Source organism: Acomys russatus, chromosome 5, assembly GCF_903995435.1.
Source record: "Acomys russatus chromosome 5, mAcoRus1.1, whole genome shotgun sequence".
In the NCBI taxonomy this organism is placed as follows: domain Eukaryota; kingdom Metazoa; phylum Chordata; class Mammalia; order Rodentia; family Muridae; genus Acomys; species Acomys russatus.
The window spans coordinates 75,838,434-75,852,000 of record NC_067141.1 but is presented as its reverse complement, the minus strand read 5'-3'; the positions used below and the strand labels follow the sequence as shown (position 1 = coordinate 75,852,000).

The following is a 13,567-nucleotide window of genomic DNA, read 5'->3' as shown; positions in this document are numbered from 1 at the left end:
CTGTAGAATTTCCTAAGAATTCCCATGAGAGTTGATCTCATAAGATCTTATTGGGGTGGAAGTACTGACATGCCCTCCCCCACCTAGGTAATTTCCCCCGTCTCCGCCTTGGTGAGAGAGGAACTAGTTTCACCCACGTTGCTGTAAGCCTGCTAGCCATGTTCTTTCCACTACACCTCAAGTGGGCACTGATAGAGAAACCCCAGCTGCCAGAGAGCGTTAGCTGCTGCCTGTGACCCTCCTCGGAGGGAAGAGAATGTGGCATGCCCCAAGGTCCCCTTCAGGGCCAGGGGGAGACGTTGGGTGTCCTGGAGAGGTCACTGGGAGCCTTGGTTTCTGAAACCACAGGCAACTTCTTGGAATCGTCTTGTGTGGGCCCAGCCCTAACACATTCTGCATTTGTCTTCTGTGCCTCCACCCTGATCCTTCCAGACCCTCACTGAGGAATGCCAGAGCTGGGACTTCCATTTTTGCTAAAGCCATCATGTTCTTTCTTTAAATTACTTGACAGAAGTAGAGAAGGTGACAGCAGAGGGACCCTTCAGAGCTTAGCGGCCTAGGTTCTGTGCGATGTTGGGGGGCTGACTGCCCAAAGCTGAGAACTACCAAGCTCTGACTCAGGCCTCAGGCCCTGTGCCTGCCTAGTCACCAGCTTGCTTAGCATAGGGTCTTTACCCCTCGGTCCTGGTGCAAAGCTCCAAGAGACAGCAGGAGAGTTTCCTGAAGCCGCAAGAGCAGCTGAAGGTCGTCCGCACTGTGACTGGCCTGTGGACAGCAAGGTCGTCCACTTGGCAGCTTCTTTTTCAATCATAATGAATTCTTTTTTCTTTTTTTTTTCTTCTTCTTTTTTTTTTTAGTTTTTTTGTTTGTTTTTTGTTTTTTTGGTTTTTGGTTTTTTGAGACATGGTTTCTCTGTGTAGCCTTGGCTGTCCTGGACTCGCTTTGTAGACCAGGCTGGCCTTGAACTCACCAAATACTGGGATTAAAGGCATGGACCACCATGCCTGGCTTCATAATGAATTCTTAAGTAGGACTGTCCAACTCCTCCTACTAAAGCTTTTGCCAACTGATGCATTTTCCCCAAGTCTAAGAAAAATACTATTTCAAAGTGGATTTTTATTTGTTTCTAATCTGGAGCAAAGAGATGAGGTGGGGGTCTGCTTGTAATAGCCCTTCCTTTCCCAGCCTCTTTCACAAGGGACACCCTTTATCCAGCATAACAAAACCAATGAAGTCAACATTAGCTCTGCTCAAACCGCTGTAAACAGCAGAGGAAGCTGCTTTCCCTCCTCTGGTGGTGACAAGTGGTGAGGACTGCTCACCAGGGTCTGCAGGAAGCCTCGGAGCACCGCCCAAGTACTACAGCTGCTTCGATCTTTGAGCAGCCCTGTGAGCGCCACTAAATGAAGCTGAAGGGCCTCAGGGAGTACGTGCAGCCCCCCCCCCCCCCACTCCCTCACCCCCACCCCCACCCCATCCCTCTGGACTCTATGCCCAGAAATAAGAAACCCTGGTTGCATTACAGGGACAGTCACCTTCTAAAATGAAAGTCATTTTTAAAAATTTACATTTAGAGGTCACTCCTTCTGTCCCTCTGACCTACAGTTAAAAATTAAAAAATGAAACCCACACTTAAAGTTCTGATTTGCATTTACTTGGAGGAGTTAGCCCCACGGGGACAACAGAGCTGTTTGGATGTGGCCAAAAGTGTTGAGCATCACTGATTCGTGACAGGTGGAGCACATGGCGTTCTCATGGCCAAGTGTGTAATAGCCTTGCGTAGATCACCTGCTTTCGGTTTTTTGTTTTGTTTTGTTTTTTGTTTTTTGTTTTTAAAGGCATTTCTGTTACTGTTCATTGAAAGCAAAGGCATGAATTGACCAACCTACCAAGTGGGCCAGAGCGGTTTCCTTCCTGAAACCCAGTCACCTGTTGTACTGTGTGCAAATCTATGGCATACCAAACATTCCCCATGTGCGTTTTCCCAAAGAGGTGATGATTCAAGGCTTTGTGTGTGTCTAGAGTAAGGAAGCCATGTGCCTGGCATCTCATGTGGTTGCCATGCTAGCCCACTCATTGCCTTGCCATGGTGTTTGCTCTGCTCTGGGGCTATGGCCTCTTTGGTCACACAGTCCCTTGACCTTAGCCAAGGCTGACGGCATTCCTGAATGGTCTCTGGTTGGGAAGTGTGAGTTCTTAGAGGCTCTCCTTTCATCTTCTCCAAAGGAGTTCACTTCACCTTTTACTTATATTTAGTGTGTATGTATTCTAAAGGATTCCTTCTTCTGCAGCTGCTGTCACCACCTTGTCTGGGGAACTTCAACAAAACCCACAGGCAGGTACTGCCCACACCAGCAGCGCTTAGTATAACATGGCCTCCTTCTATCAGTAGCCCCCCACCCCCGCCCTGAGGTGGTGTCCCTAAGATCTATGATCTGGTCACCCACTGTAGTTCCTCTATGGCTTTAGATGCAGGCAGCCTTGGCATCCCGCCACTGCTGGGGGTGGGGGTGGGGGGGGGCAGCAAAGGGTTTCCCAGCTGACGAGGGTGGGGGTGGGGATGAGGGTGAGGTAAGGGTGGGGGATAGGGATGGGGAGCACAGGGCTTCCAGCTCTCCCCTGTGGAAAGTAAGTGGCAATGCCATTTTTCCATTCACACATGCAGAGATCTGGTAGGTGTTTTATGGTCAGTATTTAGAGCGTGTTGTGAAGTTTCTTACTTAGTCGGCTTCTGCTCCTGTAGAAGGGTAGAGCAGACAAAGGAATCAACTCACAGGAGGCTTTTAAGAGGCTTATTGGGAACAAAAATACAAAGCAGAATGCCTTTTCAGTCATCCAGCCACTGTGGCTCCATGGCACTTTGGTCTCTGTGTCATTGAAGTGAACTTTTGGTGTCCCAAGGAGGTCTCTCTTCATTTAAAAAACAAAACAGCAACACCTTTCGGAAATCAAAGTGCCTGTGGGAAAGCAGCTGAGGAGTAAAAGCCGAGCAAATGACCCTGAAAGGCTGGGTGAGGACAGGTCGGTGCAGCTCGGGTCCCAGAGAAGGAAGGCTCCTTCTTCCTGTTGTCAGAGTTAATGTTAAAGACTGGCCTAATCTTCTTGGAAAAACACTTAAAGAGACCACAGCCGTATATGGTCTTTTATCTACCTTGTGCACGCCTTCCTGCCTCCACCCCACCTAAGATGGCATCAGAAGAATAAGCTTCTTGTTTCTGAGTCTGCTTTCAAGTTGTTGGTTTTGTTTTGTGTGGAGAATGGGAAAGTCAGTGGTATTTGCTCTTACAGCTGCTGGCCTTGCTGTCTCCTCCCTGAGCAAAAGATAAGTGGGTGCTGTGGGTGACATTCGAAGTCACCTCCATGAATATTATATATGTATAACAGAGACAAAAAGAGTGATTTTTTTTCTATTTAAACTCTTGGAAGGCCTACTAGAAACAAAGGCGGCTGACCCATGAGTCCTCATCCAGGGCCACTGGGTCTCTGAATGAAGTGAGTAACATAGGTTAAATGATTGCACATGAGGATAAAGGTGTGAGTCACCTGCATGGTTTTGTTGCTGTCCAGCGAGGGACACTGGAGGATAATGATAAAAAGGGGGCAGCCAAGGGCTGCACTCGGGATGTGAGGGCTCCGAGGCAGCCGCGAATTTTCCTTTGGGTGGTTTTGTGATGCATACTGGAGAACCCGGCCTACCAGGAGGTACCTTAGCCGCAGTGGCAAGTCTTGTATCCATTACATAGCTGGGAAAATAGAGGGTTTTGTTTTGTTTTGCATTAATAAGTGTTGATTTGTAAAAATCCGAGATGTTTCTAATTGAGTGTAACTGTGGGGAGCTAGACAGGGCACAAGCCTGTGATACCAGCTATTCTCAGCACAAAGGAGATTTATTTGCCTGGGAGGGACGGAGGGCAGGGATAAGAGACAAAGGCAGGAGATAGAAGACAAAGGAGAAGTGGAGGGGACAAGGAATGACTGCCTGTGGAGAGAGAGGAGGCAGAAGTGGCCCCGAGGCAAATGCAGGTTTATAAAGGTACAAGGAGAAACCCAGTGTGAGGAGGAGGTGTTTAGCTTAATTGGCTTGTTAATTAGGTGAGCCAAAGGGAGCTTTTGATTGCTGGACTTCGGTACTTTGATAGCAGGGCCGCAGTCAGCCTCAGGAGGAGGAAGTGGCCGAATAAGGGAATAGACCTTGAGGGCAAGGTAAAAACCATGTAACCTAATGGTTTATATAGCAAGGCAGAGGGAATGGCAGAGAAGTGAAAGGCCTGCCAGAGCCGTGTTCGTGAGCTGGCCAGAGTCCCTGCAAGGGTTACATATTCAAGTCCAGGATCGTCAACTTAGGCCCCTTCTCAAAATATAAGATAGAAGAGGCCTTGGTGGCAGGGTGTTTGCCTAACATGTTACTCCAATCCCAGGACCAAGAATTAAGATAAAATAAATAAAATAACAAAATAAAATAGGATCCTAACATTTAGCATCAAAACTCTAAAGATACTTGTTCAGCTTTTAAAAAACAAATTTATCTTCTTAAAGGAACATTCTCTAATCCCTGTGGGTTGAACCAGTCCTCCCAGGAAGCCATGAGGATCCGTGGCAAAAACCTGCCTTGTTAAGCCTTGAGCAGAGTCCAAGGAGTAGCAAACCCAGAACCACGTGGTGGACAGGGCAGGCTGGTTGGTGCAAGGCTGGTGCAAGGACGGTGCAAGGATGGTGCAAGGGTGGTGTAAAGATGGTGCAAGGACGGTGCAAGGATGGTGCTGTCAGTTGTGGGAAGGAACGGGCATTAAGTGCTGGGGATGAACTGCAGGTAAAAGTCACTGTGTGCAAAAGAATTGGAGTCACTGCACATAATCCTCAAGGAAGAGAGGGACACTGGCAGGAGTGTGCCCATAGGTGTGACAAATCGCCTGACAAGCTGCGACACATACGGACCTAAGTTCTGTCGCTGCAGCCGATTGTAGATCACCTGATCTGTGCATCTCACATGTGCAAAGAATACTCTCAGGATGTGCAGAACACAGCTGACACCACAGAGCACGGATGACATCACAGAACACAGCTGACACCACAGAACACGGATGACACTACAGAACACAGCTGACACCACAGAACACGGATGACATCACAGAACACAGCTGACACCACAGAACACGGATGACATCACAGAACACGGCTGACACCATAGAACACGGATGACATCACAGAACACGGATGACATCACAGAACACGGATGACATCACAGAACACAGCTGACACCACAGAACATGGCTGACACCGTAGAACACGGATGACATCACAGAACACGGTTGACACCATAGAACACGGATGACATCACAGAACATGGCTGACACCACAGAACACGGATGACATCACAGAACACAGCTGACACCACAGAACACGAATGACATCACAGAACACGACTGACACCATAGAACACGGATGACATCACAGAACATGGCTGACACCGTAGAACACGGATGACATCACAGAACATGGCTGACACCGTAGAACACGGATGACATCACAGAACACGGTTGACACCACAGAACACAGCTGACACCACAGAACACGGATGACATCACAGAACACGACTGACACCATAGAATACGGATGACATCACAGAATACGGCTGACACCGTAGAACACGGATGACATCACAGAACATGGATGACATCACAGAACACGGATGACATCACAGAACACAGCTGACACCACAGAACACGGATGACATCACAGAACACGACTGACACCGTAGAACACGGATGACATCACAGAACATGGCTGACACCACAGAACACGGATGACATCACAGAACACGGTTGACACCACAGAACATGGCTGACACCACAGAACATGGCTGACACCACAGAACATGGCTGATACCGCAGAACACGGCTGACACCGCCGAACATGGCTGACACCGCCAAACATGGCTGACACCGCAGAACACGGATGATATACAGAACATGGCTGACACTGCAGAACACGGCTGACATCACAGAACATGGCTGACATCACAGGACACGGCTGACACCGCCTGTCAGGAATGGAGAGCAGGTGGAATGTCTGGGAAAGGCGGCCACCCCACCATCCTGGCTGAGAGCTGGAGGGGGACTGACCCCCTCACAGCCCTGCAGAGTCACTCGCTGGGAGTTCTTCCTCTTCGGTCTATAAAGCAGGAAGTTAAAGCCCAGAGTTTAAAAGAAAGAAAGGAAAAAGAAAAGCTCACGTCACCAGGATTTAGAGACTTAACTCCAAAAGCAGACTATGTCACAGACAGCTGTGTTTTGTCCCGATGTGGCTAGGAAGGCAAAGGGGGGATTTTCATGGAAATGAACAAGCAAGGATGACACAGCTCGCCTCCCACAGGAGAGTGGACGTGGATTCCACAGCGAGGTGAGCAGGCAGAGCGGAGCAGACTTACTCAGCGGCAAATGATGAATTCAATAGAAAACTTTACAAATGCCAGCTTGTCGGGAATACTCCAAAATAGCAGGAGTCTAAAGGCTCAGGTGTCAAAGAACTCTGTCTTAGAGCCCTGGCAGGTTTGATTTTACTTTAGAAATGTTGGTTATCAAAACAGGTGTGGGTGAGAGAACTCTGCCAAACATTTCTAACCAGAGGTCAGAGGTCACTTAGAACCAGGCACCTGACAGAGGTTGACAAAAGACCAGAGTGTTGAATGACCCCCTCAAGCCTTCAGCCCAATGATATTCATGGTGCAGACAACACGACTTGGGGCCTTCGGAGAGCCTGGGTCACTCGTGGAGGCTACAGCGTCTGTCCCGGGGTGGGGTGGTGTAGCAGCTGAAGTGGCCAGTCCAGCCCGGAGGCCACCTTGGCCTGGTTTGCTCTGTTTCTCATGGTCCTAGGGGCCTGAGTTCTGTGTGTACCAGGCGAGCACTTGGCTGAGCTGTGTGCCCAGCCTCTCCTGGAGTTTCATTTTTGAGCCTGTGTGTCACTAAATTGTCCAGGCTGGTCTTGAACTTACTCTGTGTGACCCTACTTGGGTAGGTCCTCAAGTTCAGATCCTCCTGTGTCTGACACAGAGTGTGCGGGATTACAGGCCTGTGGCCCTGGGCCAGCTCAGACCCTTCTTCCTGCAGTACGAGAGCTCAAGGGCCCTTCTTCCCACTGTGCGCTTGGGCTGGTCCTCAGCGGCGTGTCCAGCCTGTACTGAGAATGTGTCCCTGAGCCACCCTTGGAACAATGTCAGAGACACCCCAGAGCTCCAGTGTGCTGCGTGTCCCAGATGCTTGTTAATGAGCACAGGCTGTTGTCACAGCAACTGAGAGCATGCTGCCTTCCTACCTCTCCTACAGCACCCAGCCACCCTGGGGAGCTAGGCCGGGGCTCTTGTCGAGTTGTTACAATAAGATTACATTGAGGGCACAGGCGTGGAGGCCCATGGCTTTAATCCTAGCACTTGGGAGACTAAGCTAAACAAATTATAAGTTTGGGGCTATCCTGGGCTACATGGCAAAACACTTTGATTTTGTTTTTAGGCTATTTCCAGCTATCACATGTTTTGTTCTGCTCTTAACTTCAATGTGTTTCCGTCCCTTCCACATCCTCCATTCCATAGCTGTGTTGATGGAAAATGATTGAACATACCGACCTTAGGATGCAGCCGGGGTTTCTATCCTTGGGTCTGGGGCTTCAGGGGACGATGGCCACATCCTGCCTCCCTCCCTACCTCTGTGGGTTGCACATTCATAGTGAGGTGATGGCATGTGTCACCGATTAGTGTGGGTAAGACTGAGACACACTTATCACTGGTGTGTGTGTGTGTGTGTGTGTGTGTGTGTGTGTGTGACAGTGATGTGTTACACACTGTTATTGTCCTTGTTCTGCTTAAGACATTTCGTTTGGGGTCTGGGGTGATGGCATTGTCTCTAAAGCACCTTCCTCACATGCATGAGGACTTGAGCTCCGTCCCCAGAGCCAGCATAAGAAAGCCTGCCATGGTGGGACATGCTTGTAATCCAGAGACAGGAGGATTGTTGGGGCGTCTTAGCTGACCACTTGTGCCTAACTGTGAACTCCAGGCCAATGAGAGCCCCTGTCTCAAAGGAGGCTGACAGTGTTCCTGAAGATGGTGTCTGAGGTTGCCCTCTGGCCTTCATATGTGCACATACACATGTGCAATACCCCCCATACACATGCACACACACACACACACATTCACATGTGTACCATCGTCTTCACACACATGAACGCATCCACATGTGCATGACCCCACAAACATGCACACACACATTCACATGTGCACCATCCTCCTCACACACATGAACGCTTCACATGTGCATGACCCCACAAACATGCACACACACATTCACATGTGCACCATCCTCCTCACACACATGAACGCATCCACATGTGCATGACCTACTTTAGCTGCATAGATTTTACTCTCCAGGAAGTAGCTACACAGACACTTCATGAGGGCCTTGCATTCTTTATAGAATATTCCCGAACATACCAACCATAGATAAAAAGCCACTGATCCTAGTTCCTACCTCTTCTTCCTGCCCCATGCTCAGCCCTCATCTGTCTCCTCAGGGGCTCTGTGGTTAAGCTTAACCACATTATAAACCTGAGTACTTGCTCACAACTAAATGACAGCTCACACTTTCCTGCAAGTATGTCTACCTCCGTGCACTGTTCCTCTGACAGAGGGAGATCCAGGGCAGCGTTACAGTGTAAGGAGATTAACAAACATCTGTTCAGGAATTTATCCATGAAGGAAAAGTTAGGGTTGGCTATGAGAGATAAGAGTGAGCTCAATCATCTGTGGACTGAGGAGGTCGTAGGGGGCCCTCAGAGGAGGCGAGTTTAAGATCGAAGGACATGAAAGAACCAACCAAGGAAAGTAGGTGGTGAGAGTGGGCCAGGCAGTAGAGCTGCCAGGATAAAAGCCTTGAGGTGGAGACACAGGCTTGTTCTGTGAGTGAGCATAGCTAATGAGTAACAAGGTAGGGGAAAGGCCGGGACTCGGATCCCGAGGCCCCAGCAGTTACAATTTTACGGGGAATCAGATTCTTCAAAGGTTTCTCTTTTGCAATAACCTCCAGTGCCAAGTGAACATGAGGCAGGCAGAGGTGCGAGCAGGAAGCCCACACACGGGCAAGGCCGTGGGCTGGTGCCGGGCTGGGCATGGAGCTGGGCAGAACTGTGCAGCTTCAACATGCTCTCCAGCTCCGAGCCCCAGGTTCCCTAAGGAAGACGAAGGACCAAAAAAGCCACCTCGACACTGGCTTTTTGGCCCTGTCCGTCAAGCGTACACCACCTCCCCTCCTGCACCACACTCAGGCCTTGCCTTTCTTAGCTGCCTGAGTTTCCCAGGAGGCTTGGGTGCCTGGGCCAGACTGGATTCTGATGGGCGTGGTCAGGCGTCTGACAGGCCACTTGTTGTTTATCTTGCAGCCCACCAGGACCTCCTCTGAAAGTATTTACTCTAGACCAGGTTCCAGCATCCCAGGCTCCCCGGGGCACACCATCTATGTAAGTATCACTTCCGGAAGAGACATTAGGGGTATGTGGGGGGGGGGGGGGTAGCAGGCGAGCTTGAGGGATTGAAATAACCAGATAACAGAGTCCAAGAAAGGAAGCTGACCCACAGAGCTCTCCGATCCTGCTAGAAGGTCCCGATTCCCTTGGCCACTTAGGATCCCAGTCACACTTCCTTTGAGAATTCAATGTGTGACCCTCAGATCAAAAGATGGCCCCAGAGTGCAGTCACATGGTACAGGGCTTAACAGGCTGTCCCACCTAGCATGCATATAGATATTTGGGGATGTTCTACACACTTTATAAGGCTGCTGCAAGGGATTAAATTCTGCCACAAAGATATTGACATGTTTGATTTATTCAATATGCAGTGATTGTATTTAGCTCTCTGCAAGGGTTTGCTGGCTATCTAGCTATTTGGGTTTGTTTTGTTTTGTTTTGTTTTTCCTCCCTCTCTGTATTACGAAACTATTCTGAAGGCCGACGTATTTCCCTATTCACTGAATTCTACACACACCCTTTCCTAAGCCTTTGTTTTTATCGTTGTCATTTTAAGCGTGGTTAATAGGCGAATCAACGGACAGCTTCCTAAAGGGTGTGACGTCACTCAGCAAGGCATTTTGGGTTGTTTTAAGGATCACTTTTTAAATGAAGGAGGCATACACAGTACTGGGGATAGTTTCTCAACAAACTGAAGTAGAGAATTAACTCTTCTCTTTTTAACCCTGCCAGGCAAAAGTAGACAATGAAATCCTGGATTATAAGGACTTAGCCGCCATCCCCAAGGTCAAGGCGATCTATGACATTGAGCGTCCAGATCTCATTACGTATGAGCCTTTCTACACCACAGGCTATGAGGACAAGCAGGAGAGACAGAGCCTCGGAGAGGTAACGGCTTCCCAGGGGCCGCAAGCAACATGGCCGTCCATCTGCTCTCTTTTCACTCACCTGAGTAGGGACCACTGTTTGGGACTGAGCTAAATCAGTCCCTCTGAAGAGTCTCTCTGGTGCCTTGAGGTGTTCACACCTTACCCCTTGTCCTAAATGAGGGTGCAGAGAGGTAGGAGATTGGCCAATTGCAAGTTGAGACAACTGTGAAGGCTGAGATGGATGTGAAACAGTCGCCATGCTGGGGTCGGGCCTGAAGTCATATGGAGTTAGGGGAGGGGGGTAATGGGTGTCTTGACCTTGAGATGAGCTGGAAGTACATTTTCAGGGATCATGCAATAATGAGACCACACCCTTAAATCTTAGTTCAGGTTCCGACATCGTAGTGTGTGTGTGTGGGGGGGGGGGCATAATATGGATGACAGGATAGCTGGGGCTCCTAGAATCGATTACTGGCATTCACCACCTGCTGGTTTTGACTGTCATGTGACAGTCACTTGTAGTCCTAGCTTCTCTTCAGGAAAGCAGAGTAGTGACAGACAGCGTCTCACAGGCGTTTGCATGGAGTAAAGAAGGTGAAGCCCAGTGAGCAGAGGGTGGACTTGCACATGCGCCTCATGGCAGGGACCTCTGCTGTGGCCCCTCCCAAGGCTTATCACTACTCAGCCAGCTGGCCTGACTCCTGCTGCACCACTGCCTTTCAGCGGTGAGGGGCAGAGGGGGCTTCCTGGCCTGCGCACGCCTAGGGTTCGAGGATTCCTACTGCTACCCCCCATCCTGCTCATTTGACCCTTTCAGTTTATTCTAGTTTTCCCATCGTTTTTTATTTATCGGTTGGTTGGTTGGTTGATTTTTCAAGACAGGGTTTCTCCCTGAAATAGCCCTGGCTGTCCTGGAACTCACCTGGTAGATCAGGCTGCCCTTGAACTCACAGAGATTCTCCTACTTAGACTAAAGGTGTGTGATATCACACCTAGGTCCTTTATTTATTTTTATGGTTATTACAGCCTGACCTTGAAAGTTTGAACAGATATACGCTTTCCCACCGCATGACATACATGCCCCCCCTTCATTTTATTTATTATTTATGTTGGAGTCATCTGTAGCCTGATTGGACTCCATTCAGAGGGATGTCACCAAGCACTGGACTTAACCCAGCCCTAACGCCAAGGTTAGAGCAGACTGTATCCATAGCATCCCACAAGCCCATGAGATGAGCTTGTGGTACGCGCATCACCCTGAGCTTTGGGACATTGAGCACAAGGCTCATAGAAAATCTCGTCCCCCAAAAGCGTGAAAATGTGGTGACTGGATTTGATTTGTTCCCAGTTACACACACTGATATTTGTTGTTTTATAATGACTTTATATATTCGTAATTATATAATATTCCTCTTATTTGCTTATGGCTAATCTGGGTTTTATTCAGAAATATGGCCTGCATTAAGGTCTCCAGGCTGGCAAGGGACATGCATGCTCACATAGTGCCACCTGGTGGTGTAACTGTTGTACGGTATCTGCAGCCAGTTGATTGGTCTGGGCTGTTAGCTTCTGTTGGTTCTTAGAATTTCACAAGGAAACTTCTTGAACAAAGAACATAAAGACTGACCTTCAAGTCGGTCTGTGGTCAGGGATTTTCTAAAGTTCAATGTGTATGTGCAAAGGCAATGGTTGCGTTTGATTATTTACTTATTATTTATCATGGCTTTAAGGGTGCATGTGTGCTGCGTGCACTCTCATGCATGCCTCTCTTGGGGGCGTGGTGTGTGTGTTGTGTTGCTTTGTATTTCCACTAGCTCCCTCTGGAGCAGCAAAACACCAAGCCGACATTGGTCTTGGAATTGAAGTTTAGGGCATCTAAAACCTGATTGTGACACCTCCTGACTCAGGACTTTGGGAAGTAAAGTTGTCAGGTTTCCATAAGGAGCGAGATCATTAGATTAGATCAATACCTGATACCTGACAAAAGCGATCATCACACCAGTTCTCACAGTCCATTCTCACGTGCTAACCCGGAGTGGTGGCCTCGGAGTGGTGGCCTGCAGCTTTCTTTGTGCCTCGAAGATGCCCCTTTGGGACAGAATCAGATACATGAATCCACTCCCATTGGACACGTGGGTCTTGCATCTGAACAGACACTACAAGCTATGCTATTATTTCCCCATTACACTCATCTTGTAAATCCATGCATTATTTTAAAGACACAGAATGTAAGGAGAGGTAGCTCAGTCGGTGAAGTGCTTGCCACAAAACATGAGGACTGAGCTCGAGTCCCAGAACCCTCACAACAAAGCTGAGTTCAGCAGCATGTGCCTGTTATCCTGATGCCAGGAGGCAGAGACAGGAGGATTCCTGGGGTTTGCTGACCAGCAATGCAGGTCCAGTGAGAGACCTGTCTCAAAAGAGAAAGCAATTGAAGAAGACACTTGACATTGACCTCTGGCCTACTCACACACATGTGTACACACACACACACACACACACACACACAGGGGGGGAGTTGATGTGATTTTTAGCACATTTGGGAGGTACATGAGTGAGTGTATCAAGGAGCCCACCACTGGCAAGGTTGTGCCTAGCTTTCGCTCCCTAGGGCGCCATCCTTACCCATCAAAGCTTTGAGCCCTGAGGACCACGAGGAAGCTTGGTGAGTAAGATAGCATGCCAGCTTACTAATAACATGGCAAAGGAGCAAACCCTAAAAGCAAGAGGCCCTCTACCCCACCCTCTGCTCAGGCCAAGCCTTCTGAAATTCTGTTTACAGTTCTAGTCGGAGGCCTTTTGTATTCAGTTGTAAACATTTCACTAACTCCAAAAATAGTCCCCGAGTCCCCAAAATAGCCCTTGACTACCCACCCTTGTCACTGGGAACACACAGTTGTACACAGAGTCAAGCAGGAGCCAGTCAGCAAAGAAGCTGACACACAGAGACATGTTAGGGGGTTAGTGCACTGAGAGAAATTGTGAAGGGGGGGGGTGTCACAGGAGGTGTGAAGGGGGAATCACAGGAGGTGTGAAGGGGAGTATGAAGGGGGGGTCACAGGAGGTGTGAAGGGGTCACAGGAGGTGTGAAGGGGAGTGTGAAGGGGGAATCACAGGAGGTGTGAAGGGGAGTGTGAAGGGGGAATCACAGGAGGTATGAAGAGAGTGTGAAGGGGGAATCACAG

At 49.1% G+C, this 13,567-nt stretch overlaps 1 protein-coding gene across 1 annotated transcript in view; it reads left to right on the top strand.

Moving 5' to 3' along the window:
- Window positions 1-13,567, top strand: part of Ablim1 (actin binding LIM protein 1) — a 179,790-nt gene that overhangs the window by 138,418 nt on the left and 27,805 nt on the right. The window contains exons 10-11 of the mRNA XM_051146851.1: window positions 9,430-9,507; window positions 10,246-10,401. Of these exons, the coding sequence (XP_051002808.1) occupies window positions 9,430-9,507; window positions 10,246-10,401 (234 nt within the window). The remainder of the gene's footprint in view (window positions 1-9,429; window positions 9,508-10,245; window positions 10,402-13,567) is intronic.